The sequence below is a fragment of the Anneissia japonica genome, unplaced genomic scaffold (assembly GCF_011630105.1).
Source record: "Anneissia japonica isolate Jap-2015-1 unplaced genomic scaffold, ASM1163010v1 scaffold1863_len523710_cov156, whole genome shotgun sequence".
NCBI lineage: Eukaryota > Metazoa > Echinodermata > Crinoidea > Comatulida > Comatulidae > Anneissia > Anneissia japonica.
This window is the reverse complement of record NW_022714601.1, coordinates 237,668-249,688: the sequence shown is the minus strand read 5'-3', so window position 1 is coordinate 249,688 and position 12,021 is coordinate 237,668. Positions and strand designations below refer to the sequence as shown.

Below are 12,021 nucleotides of genomic sequence, written 5' to 3'. Positions count from 1 at the left end.
CGCGCGTATTTCTGGTTAATAAGTCTGATTTACACTCTGGAAAGGTTCGTGGATGATATTTCATCCTGTATGTTAGAAGTGTGCTGCTAAGAAAAAATAAATAAACACAAACACAATACCACTCACTTGTTCCATTATTGAAAATTATTATTTATTTTTTTTGGGTTAGTCCAGATTTATAGAAGTATTTCACGGCCAGTATTTGATCGCTGATTGTAAGCAATTTGATCTTCCTGGGATTGAATATGTTACAGAAATATATATAGTTCCAAACCTTTTACAGCTTAAGATTAAGAATGTTTGCACAGTGTTGTCTATTGTGCGAACACACATACGACACAGAGAAGTTGTTTCATCAGCATAAATCAAAATGTTACTAATAATACTGTCAGGTAAGCCTTTTATATAAATAATATACTTTAAAGGATGTGACGAAGAAGAAAACCTTGAGGAAAACATTCATTGGTGTCATGTACCTTCTAAGCTTAAAATGAAGAAAGTAAAAAATTGATATGAGACTTCTAGTAAAATCCAAAAGTTTAATGAAGGCCCCATAATTAAACCTTAAATATTTCCCAATCAACTAGCCGTCTCAACATATCCGATAGGTAATGAATGTTACACTTTGCATATAATAATGATTTCCCAATTTATAATGAATAGTTTATTTAAATAAATACCTGCGTTGGGGAAGTCGTCTGAATTTACAGGTTGGTCTGACACATTTTTCCACATAGAACACGATTCCCCATCCACAGTTGTTGCACCAGATCCACGATAGTTTTGACCATTTCCTTCGTAGCATCCAGTCTCTTTTATATCAAAAATATATTCAGGTCATGATTTCTCATTAGATATCCAGAATAGACAACAACAAAATAACAACAATACAAATAATTCAACAATACCATATAATTGTGCCTCTGTGTAATTTACAGTTACCAAAGAAGAAAATGAAAGTTGAAATAAAAACTTATATCAAAATTTAAAAAATCTAAAGTATTTGGCGTATAATCAAAATTTAAAATCAAAAAGTGTTTGAAAAAATTAATTAAAAAAAAAATAGCTTGAAGTTTAGAAAAGTACAGTTCAACTCGTATTATTTTATTACAGATTTATTAAATTTGATTTGAATCGGTCTGATATTTTTCATGCTTACGATTAGTCAACATTTTATGCCACTTAAGTCATAATTATCTGATTTCAAAAGGGCGTAATATAAATAATACTTACACTGAATTTGTAAACAAACAAGATTAACTATAATGAATACTGTAATTAAGTGTTTTAGTTGCAATATACACCTTAGTGTTACATGTTACATTATTTTTTTAACTATTTTTTCATTACAAATTATAGATACATGCTGTACCAAGCAGTTATATATATTTGTTGTCAAAATGTTCAACTTCTAGATATAAAGGTCAGCTTTATATCAACTCAAACTTCCTCACTAAAAGAAACGAACTTTATTCCACCAATTGTAAAGCAAAAAGATACCTCCTCTATGGTTTAACTGTGTTTGATAAATACCAAGGTATTAACAATTATATTAATCTTACTATTACACTTGGGAAGATCACAATAACCATAGTTATATTTGTCATCAGTGTAACACCAGGGTCGACGAGAACCACTTGGGTTTCGGCAATAGTTAGAATCCAGTCCTGAGTAAAATTTTAAAAGTAATATATTGTCAATATGCCTGTTTTCACTCGAAAAAAACTAGGTTATTTTCGATCTCATGAAAATATACGAAAAAATGTCAGTGACAAATTAGAATACAGTAGATGGTTACTGTATTCTATGTTGACGTTCTATTTTAAGATGTAAGAACTTTCGAGATACAGTGAGACTTTGTTTCATTGCATCTCCGACAGGGATTATACTTTGGACTCCACAATGGCTATGGGTCCCAGACTCCCACAAAATTAAATACCTACAACCTCTTCCTCCTTTTCCTCTGCACAACTACAAAAGGAGAGGAGAGTTATGTGTAGTCAAAACACAGTACATCAATTTAACATTAATTTATTTAAAGAGTAATCAACAAAGTTTATATGAGTAAAAAAAAAAATTCATTACAAGCTAACTCTTAACATTCATAATTTATTGTCAATAACAATTATTCATGCATTATATTGCCTCCGTTTCTGTTTAGATGCCTATAATTGTATGTATTTAAAATATTATATAAGAATAGCGCTAATTATTAATGCAGAGATCAAATGTGCACAGTTTTCGCACTCCCAGAATGTTCTTCTTTACCTTGTACAATTTAGATATATGTAAAGTCCTAAAGCATTTACCACAAAAAATTTAAAGTTTATCTTGTTATCATTTCACACACACACACACACACACACACACATATATATATATATATAAATATATATATAAATATATATCTAATATAAGAAAAGTAGAGCATTTTAGAAGGCGTGCCTTCGACACAATAATACAAAGTACCTGCATATGGCTGATTAGCAGGATAGTACGAACTAGACGAGTCTAGCTGGTCCCATCGGTAACACGTGGTCCCATCTTCCGTTTGTGAAGCATGACCTCGGTATGTCATCCCATCACCCTCATAACAGTCTGCAGCATTGGAACAGGTTGGGATAGCACACATCTCTACAGCAAAGCTTCCGCCTGATGTGCTGTCCCAGCACCATGGTGCTGGACCATTGTCCGGATTTCGACAAAAATTTTCCTTTAAATCTTTGTGACAATAAAGAATTAGTAGTTAAACAAAAAAAAAACAAACAAACAAACAACCTATTATCATTTATTTTAATTAATATTAAGGATATCATGTTAGTATTCTACGTATTCCAAAACAGATTTCCTAAAAATAACAGTGTTTGCCTATATATATATATATATATATATTTAATTCCATCAGGACTTTTTCGATTGAAGCATTATTAATATATTAAAACAAAATATAAACACATATTAAAACTAATTTCAAAGTGTTATTTTACATTCTGTTTCTCACCTGCGTCTGGGTGAGTGGTTGGATTAATTGGTTTCCCGTCCCAATTCTCGCATAGCTTGCCAGATAATGATATTTGTGCGTTTCCGCGGTAATGACTACCATCACCATCATAACAACCAATAGATGCTAAAAAGATTAGAATAAATTTATGATGTAACACTCAATAGAGAAAAATAACAAGATATGTTATGCCTACTCTCTTACTAAAGTTTATACGTGTGAATATTCGAAAAATACATGAGCACTACGTCGCTCTATCACGGTATGACGTAACACTGCTTACTCGGTTATTACGTAATTTTGACTTGATTGAACAAGAACTTCGAAAGAGATCTTACTCGCTATGCCACACCTCCATTTCTAAACTCCTGATTCAGTTTTGGAGTATTCAAAAATAGGACTTTATAATTAAAACGTGTGAGGAAGGATAAACAGCAAATGCTCGATTACGAGTTATTTTTGTAATAATGAAAAAGAATTGAACAAGTTAAATAACATAGCTAAAAACATAAATAAGTCACAGAGGAAGTTGTATATGACCTTTGGATTACAGATAATCACAGAAAATAAGCTGTAGAATACCAGGGTTCAGCGCATTTTGATGATAATGATGATAATAAATAATCAGAATAATATGCATAATTTAGATAATCTTTTTTTATTTAAATAATAAAGAAGAAAACTTATGTGCTTACGAGGATTTGTAGGCGGATGAGGTGTAACTGTTCCTGCTGTTTTCTTGCATATCATACCGCGTTGATACGAGCAAGGTATATCGTTCCAGGCTCCTTTCTGAACATTACCACCATAGATTTCAACACAATCCTCGCCAGTATCAGCATTATTTGGCTCATTTTTTTGCCAGTTTGTAAACGATAGCTAAATGAAAATTATACACGAAAAGAAAATATTGACACTGTGGAACGAAAACCCAACAAAGAAACTATTGTGACCTATTAATAGACGTACGAAAGGTAAAAAATAATTATAGTGTAAAGCCCCATTTACACTAGACACGATTTCGAAACGACGACGACACAATACATATGCGCGCAGTGTGAATACAAACTGCGCGATGATATGTCGTTATCGTGTCGTAATCGTGTTTAGTGTAAATGGGGCTTAAGTGTATTATTACTATTACGATTTCAACTAGTCCCACAACTACCATTATCGATTACGGTATATAAACACCATTATTTCTATTTTTATCGTTATCGTTGTAGTTCGTTATGAATTTAATATATATCGTATTCTATTATTATAATCGTTATAATGATAATAATAATGATGATGGTGATGATGTTCATCGTTAGGATCATCATCATCATCTGCATCATCATCAACACCATCATCATCGCCATCATCACCACCACCACCCCAATCATCATTATGCTTACAGGATTTCCGTCAATCCATAAGAACGTTCCCTCAGTTTGCTGATCAGTAAGACCGATGTAAAATGCTTCTGCGTTTAATCGCACTGAGAAAAAAAAAACAGGATAGAAATGTTTACATGTAAGTCTAAAAAAATAATAATAATTAAGATTTCAACGGTGCGTAGTGGAGGGAAAATCATTCAGATCATTTGGCTCCTCGAATAATCCTTATAGTGAGAGTTATAGGCCAGCAGATTAGAGGCTATTTTGGGGTGGAGGTGGCAATGGAAGTACTACCGGCTAATTTTGATATTTTCTGAAAATATAGGTCTTGAGAAGTTCAGAACTCAAAATTACCCAAAATCTCTTTGAGGGAACACCTCCAAATTAAGCATTCAAAATGGCCTCCAATATCAAAATTAGCCTGTAGTACTTCCATTGCCACCTCGACGATTTTTAGAGGACTTTTTGGCCATAATCTGCTCGCCTATTAGATGGATTAGGGACAATCTTTGTATCCGATGTGTCCGTACACTGCAGCTGCAGCAGGTCCTGAGGGGCCCAGCCCAAATTTCCAATTTTCCAGTTAGAATTAAGACAAATAAAGGAATATTTGAATAAAAAAATATACTGGTGTTACCTGAAAGAAAAGATTCCTCGTTGGGGTTAAGTATACTAGTTAGCACGGAATCCATGTCTTCACATGCTTTCTTGGAATCACTAAAAGTACGTTGAAAAGAGTCGACTTTATAACACTGTCCTTCATAGTAGTCCCATCCAGGTTCACAACTTCCAATTACTTAAACCAAAATAAAGAAAAATCAATGCTTGTTGGCACTTGCAACGAACACAAAAAATCATTATATTATTCTAAACCTAGATGACATTCTACAAACAAGTACCAGCAGTGGCGTATCTAGGGTAGGACGCGAGGGGGCGCACTAACCCCCACCCAAAAAAAAAAGTTCGTCCCCCCCCAGTTGCCCCCCAAAAAAAATCACGGGCAAGTAGTTAAAAATCACATAAAATCACCACATTTTGCGAATTAGCGCCCCTGAACTGATCATCGAGCCCCCATTGCACCTTCGCGCCCCCATCAGCACCCTCTTTCAAGACTTGGCGCCACTGGGCACCAGGCAAAATATAGTGAGTAGATCAGGCTAATAATTTTGAAATGAATAATACTGATAATAAAATTGCAATAATTTTACAGTAACAGCAATAAACAATAATAATACAATTAGAATAACTACAATAATAACCAGAATATCAAAATAGCTTAATAGGGGTTTTATAATACACATCTAATTATATCAATAGAACAAACCATTTCCAGGGTTGTAAGGTTTCACAGTACTACCCGCAGATACCTTGCAGATGTAGCTATACGTGTTGAAACAATCACCATAATCCCATTGACCATTAGGCGACACTGACAAAAAATAAAATAAAATAAATCTTACAATTAATATCATCATATACTCAAGTACAACAAAGAAGGTCTTACTATCTTCCTGTTAGTCTCAGAAAAAATAGTAACGATGTAATTTATTCAAATGGAACCTTAGACTCATCTACTTCAATATAATGCATTAACATTCGCAGAATATCGTCATAAGCAAAGGGGAATCATTCTTGTTGCTGATATTGCTTTATAAATTTGTTGTTTCTTTGATAGGCGGCCCCTGGAACAAACAATGGGGCTTGAAACTGAAGGGATTTACTTTTATTCAAATAAAAGCAATATGCACAGATAAACAAATTAACTTATTTGCATGATTTTTACCATGAAAATCCTAATTTGATATTAAACGATGGAAAGGATGGAATCATTTTTTTTCGTCCATAAAGGACTGTTTATACTTTAACGATAACGATAAAAAAAAAAGCTAAAAAGCGATTGTTCATATAGAAAACCAAAAAAATAAGAGAAGTTTTTACACTAGGACGATTCGATAACGATTTATCCTGTATATGATAACAAAATATTATAACAAATCAAATCAGATGACGTCATAATCATGGAAAAACGATAAAATCGTTGCTACTACTACGATTTTAATGTTTTTCCATGATTATGACGTCATCTGATTTGAATTGTCAAAAGTAGTTGTTATTGCATAACTGAAAAAATCTTTATCGAATCGTTCTAGTGTAAAAACCTCTCTTATTTCTTTTATTTTCTATATGAACAATTGCTTTTTAGCTTTTTTTTTTTATCGTTATCGTTGAAGTATAAACAGGCCTTAAGTGTGCGAAAATGTATTTTTTTCATCCAATCTTTAATTTAATGAAAGCAAGTAAATTTTATTTAGCTCTAACCGGTGGTATATCTTAGGTACATGAAGAGAAAGAGAAAATAACACATACAGACAAACATTGATCCACAATCCATCGTATTCGGTGTGTTTTCAGGATATATCCGTTTCGGCCAGTTCATGTAAGGGCCGTTGTCGATGGTTCCATCAACCCAAACGCGTTCACCATCCTTCTCAGTATCTGGAAATTAAAGGCACGGACTTTAATTAAAAAAATATACGTTTTAAAATCATTTTTTAAGTAAATAAATAACATTTAATGTATACCTGATATTCCAATCCAAAGATTTTCAACGTTGATATCTTGAAGGTAATCAAACTGTGTGATCAAGAAGTCTTGCTCTTCTTGGCTAACATAAAAAAAGTTGTATAATAATACTTAATAATGGTAGTATTTATTATATCAAACAAATCAATACAGAATAACTCAACTATGTCCAGTCAAGCTGTCTAATTTAATTTACATTCGATCAGTAATTAGCGGTATAAAATTAATAACTTCTCTTGAAACAGGCAACGATTATATAAATCATTTAATATTATGTTCATTTTGGTCAGATAAACTTTAAAGAAACTCTAACAGACAAAACACATCATACACAAGACCAAACGGAATTTCATCATACAATCAATGTTACGTCTCTCAATGGAAACGATTCGGCAGACTTACCCTCAAACTTGCAGAGGTGGGTTTTTAAAAGCTTACAAACAATGTTGAATTAAAAAAAATAAAGACATGTAAATTTAGAAAATATGACATTATGGTACCTCTTAATTGTCACAAGTAATGTTCCTTGAGCGTCACATATAGTTTTGGAGTTGATCCATGTTTCGGGCTGAAGAGTATTAAATTGATAGCAATTTCCGCCATAGCTCCTCCAACCAGGATAACATGAAACTATTGGTTTAAGATATCAAAGGCGACACTGTAAAAAAAACTCACTTACTTCTCAAATCCTCAAACTCGCTATCCCTAAATAATAATAATAATAATAATAATAATAATAATAATAATAATAATAATAATAATAATAATATTAATAATAATAAGAATAATTTCCTTATGTTCATGAGTGGGCATACGTCAATCAAGAGACTGCCCACGGTGACACTGCCTCAAAATTACAATGCAAGTAATTCCAACAAAAAGAGAATGAAAACATTAACTATTAATTGAAGTGTAAATAGCACACGTACGCTGGCCCCGTTCGCACACAAACGCTTTTCTATCTTCACATTTAGCCGTGCTCCAGGGTCCTGTGTTGCTCCCCTTGTTCAAAACCTCCACACACTTCCCCCTGTAATAAAAGCAGGATAGTTGTCAACAACTGAGTTTAGCTCATCAGAATTAATTCTCAAAATTAGTTTCAGTTTTTCCCCCAAATTCGAAATTATAATTTCGAGAGATACCGGTACCTCCTCTGTGATTAATTTATATTTAGAATAACTAAAAATAATTATGTTATCATCTTCTTTTTTTAAACTCAACTATGTATCTGAGCTTTGCGACAAAATCTCACATTATCTCATAAATAAGAAAATATATACTTACGCTGATGCATCTGGTTGTCCTACGTCCCAACTATTATTTGAAGCTATGTAATTATCTCCTGATATCCACTCGTACTCGCCATCAGAGTCCTTACAAAACACAAATAAGAAATATCTACCGAATAATGTCTAAAGTAAAAACACTGCGCTGAGAATTATTTTTGTACTTGTACTGAAGAAACTGGTTTAAATCCGGTCAGCGTTTTAATTGAAGTCTTTCTTTTCGGTTCTTTGAATAACACTCAAATGAAAGTTATGCGGGATAAAGGCCAATGCTCATCACTTTACTCATACAAAACATGTGTTGAGAAGGGTAATTTATAATAATAAAAAAAGAAACAGGTCAGCAATATCGGAGATTTTTGTTAATGTACAACTCCAATTTGTAATATTTTATATTCAGATTGAAATAAATAATATGCCGATTGATTGATTGGTGTCTTTCTGCATAGAAGTTCAATGTTGTAATTACTTATTTTATCAGCAAGAATTGGTAGGGGTGGCACTAATTGATTACTCCATGCAGACTCTACTTTACCTTGTCTGAGAGACCAATCCAGATAGTTGTTTTTGATGAAGCAATAGTGTTGATGGTCAACTGCTCCTCGTCATTGTTGATTGACACCAAATATCCATCGAGCCCATCACAATAATCCTTAAGTAAATTGGTAATTTGAGAAGATGTAAATTTATCACATTAATTATTCGGTACACAGACCAAAGTTAATACACATATTATGATAAATATGACTGTTGTTTGTGAGCATTATTATGAACAACAAAATCTAATATTTGGATCGTTTTCATTATACAGTATATTCCAGACTTTGAATTAACATGCGAATGTTATATTATTGTTATTACACATAATAAATATGAGGACATTACTAATGATATTAGAGATAAGAGATGTAAATGCTATTCTGTTTGAAAGTAGGTTCCAGAGGATTATTCCCAGAAGAGAATAAACTCTGGTGGTCCAAAGAAGATAACAAGGAACAAATTAATGATCTAGCATTTAAACGGAAATTAACGTAGTTTTACTTATTTAAACACACACACAAAATAATATGTTACAAATAAACAATCTAAATCGTAGTAGGTATTTCAGCATCGCCATCTTTCATATTCTTTTCATTTCAGTACAATCGTCATTATCATCATCACCATCATCATCACCATCATCAACACATCAACACCATCATCATCATCAACACATCAGTACCATCATCATCATTATCACCACCATCATCATTATCATCATTATCACCACCTTAATCTTTCTGATTTAAATAAGAATACCTCATCATCCTTATTCTCATCATCATCATCATCATCATAATCATCATCATCATCATTATACTCAATACTCATTAAACTTTATTTGCCATATGTACATGTACAATACACATACAATGAAATTCGATTTGGTTCCTTAACAAAAACAAACATAAAAGACTTTAATTTCAAACTAGTGGCTTGTCATCGTCATCAACATAATCATCATGAGTTTCGTCATTTCTGGAATTATCAACACAATATAGCATATCCCACCTGTGCATCATCCCAAGAACGTGTTTGATCCACGTACAGATAACACCTGCTGTTTCCTGAGATCCAACCGTCCTCTGTAGAACACTTCTCTAACTTGGCTGCAATTATAAATTTTTATTAATATTAATTTGTGTCAACCAAGGCAATTAAACAGCTCGGTAACTCTACAATCCATTTTATATTCAGGTGTGGGTGGTCAACAAGCTTACTATTATACTAATTATAAAAATAGTATTGGCAGCCTATAGTATAATATTATAGAGACCATGCCGTCGCCCGCCAAACTCCAGTGGGCTGGACATGATGTACGGATGAATGAATTCAGACGGACCAAAACAATTCTCTTATGGAAATTATTGGAAGGAAATTTAGGAATTGGTGCTCCAAAGCTTAGATTCAAGAATGCTCTGAAATACATCTTACGGTAAAAACATGCTATTGGACATCTGGGAAACAACAGGACTCATATGTTCAAAGTGAAGAAAACACACCAAAATGGTGCTGGGATGGTGGAAAAGTTCAGACTGGAAACTCATCAACTACGAAGACAAAACCGACACCATCATCTAAAACCTCTAACTTCTGTCATCTAATGTGCTTCATTAGCAGGCTGGGAACTTCATCCTGAATTCTTCTCACTATTTATCTTCAAATTCAAGGACAACCACACACACAGTTGGTGTAAAGAAATTGAACTACCTCTGGTTCGTTTGTTCTAAGATATTACTCATTTATATGTAACTTTATATCATCAATCTTAAATTTAACGTAAAGTTATAGCTTACCAAGTGGTCGAGAGCAGATGTATGGCAGTACCAAACTACAGGCTTTGTCCTGCCAGTAACCTCTTGATGTGCGTAGTTGGACACATGCCTCAGATGACGCCTGCTGAGGGTATCCTGAATCCCAAATTCTAATTAAAATATTTTATTAATGTTAATATATAACTAATATTTGTCAATCAATCAATCAATCAATCAATCAATCAATTCATTGGAAACGCTTTTGAATCAGCAGTAGCACAGCACACATGTAATGATGGTGCATCCTTATACAAAACAAAAATAATTTAACACACACACACACACACACACACACACCCGCCCACACCCAAACACAAAAAAATAACTAAACGACAATAGGAAAATACTCCACATACAGATAGCATTGTATAAAATAAAATCCAAAATAAGGCACGACTATAACAATTATTAGTCCTAGGTCTATGATCCCTTCAGACATCATTATCACACCACCACCATCTATTCTACAACTGCCATTACTATCACAATCACTCATCGTCTATCGCCATTAGAATCACCATCGTCATTATCATCATCATCACCATCATCATCATTTTCATCATTATCATCATCAATATCAACATCATCTTCTTCAACTTCATTATATTCCTTATCTTCATCATCATGAACAAGAAGATTATCCTCACAATAATCATGATATTCACCTGTATTATCATTTAATTTACAAACTACTGTTCAATTATTTTCGATGTTTGTTTATTGCAACATGTTTTAGATATCATGGGAAACATACGCAATTTGTGAGTTGTAGTTTGTTCCATCACTCCACACAAAACTGCCAGTCCCTCTATCGGTCAAACCTATCCAATAGTTGGTGTTTTGCTGACCGAGGTCTACCAACTTCTCCTATTGTTAAAAAGAAAAAAATAAAGAAAAAAATAACGACAATAATAAGAGCAACAACAACAATAATAATAATAATAACAATAATAATAATAATAATAATAATAATAATAATAATAATAATAATAATAATAATAATAATAATAATAATAATAATAATAAAGATATTCCGGATATTAACATTAATTTCTGAAAAGCTACCATTTCGTTCGAAATAATTTCAAATGATTTTTTTTGTAGTTAAAAGGATTTTGAAAATGAATTCCACAAGTTTAGAAAATATTGACAAGCTTTTTCTACCAGTTTTTAAATATTAAAAAAATCTGTATCTCATTAACTGTTCCCGTTTTTTTTTTTTTCGTCAAACACCACTTTGCTTTAAAAATCACTTGCACAGTATATCAAACAATTATTTCCCTTCAGAGCCTCGATCTCGCGGAACAAGTTCTTAGTCTGTTATTAACTGTTTCCTGGTTATTACGCACATCTTCAGATGTCGTTCACGTAAAATATTGTACCGAGAGAGTAGAAGCTAGCTCTTATACACATCT

General features: G+C 32.7%; 1 protein-coding gene across 1 annotated transcript in view; it reads right to left on the bottom strand.

The window, feature by feature from the left end:
- The window catches only part of LOC117109039 (macrophage mannose receptor 1-like), a 31,499-nt gene that overhangs the window by 15,392 nt on the left and 4,086 nt on the right, over nt 1-12,021 (bottom strand). The window contains exons 3-19 of the mRNA XM_033251265.1: nt 11,361-11,473; nt 10,589-10,716; nt 9,804-9,901; nt 8,788-8,904; nt 8,251-8,339; nt 7,896-7,996; nt 7,467-7,596; nt 6,966-7,048; nt 6,751-6,879; nt 5,708-5,812; nt 5,021-5,179; nt 4,402-4,484; nt 3,697-3,880; nt 3,002-3,127; nt 2,470-2,721; nt 1,563-1,667; nt 681-812 (exon numbers count right to left, since the gene is read on the bottom strand). Coding sequence (XP_033107156.1) covers nt 681-812; nt 1,563-1,667; nt 2,470-2,721; nt 3,002-3,127; nt 3,697-3,880; nt 4,402-4,484; nt 5,021-5,179; nt 5,708-5,812; nt 6,751-6,879; nt 6,966-7,048; nt 7,467-7,596; nt 7,896-7,996; nt 8,251-8,339; nt 8,788-8,904; nt 9,804-9,901; nt 10,589-10,716; nt 11,361-11,473 — 2,134 coding nt within the window. The remainder of the gene's footprint in view (nt 1-680; nt 813-1,562; nt 1,668-2,469; nt 2,722-3,001; nt 3,128-3,696; nt 3,881-4,401; nt 4,485-5,020; nt 5,180-5,707; nt 5,813-6,750; nt 6,880-6,965; nt 7,049-7,466; nt 7,597-7,895; nt 7,997-8,250; nt 8,340-8,787; nt 8,905-9,803; nt 9,902-10,588; nt 10,717-11,360; nt 11,474-12,021) is intronic.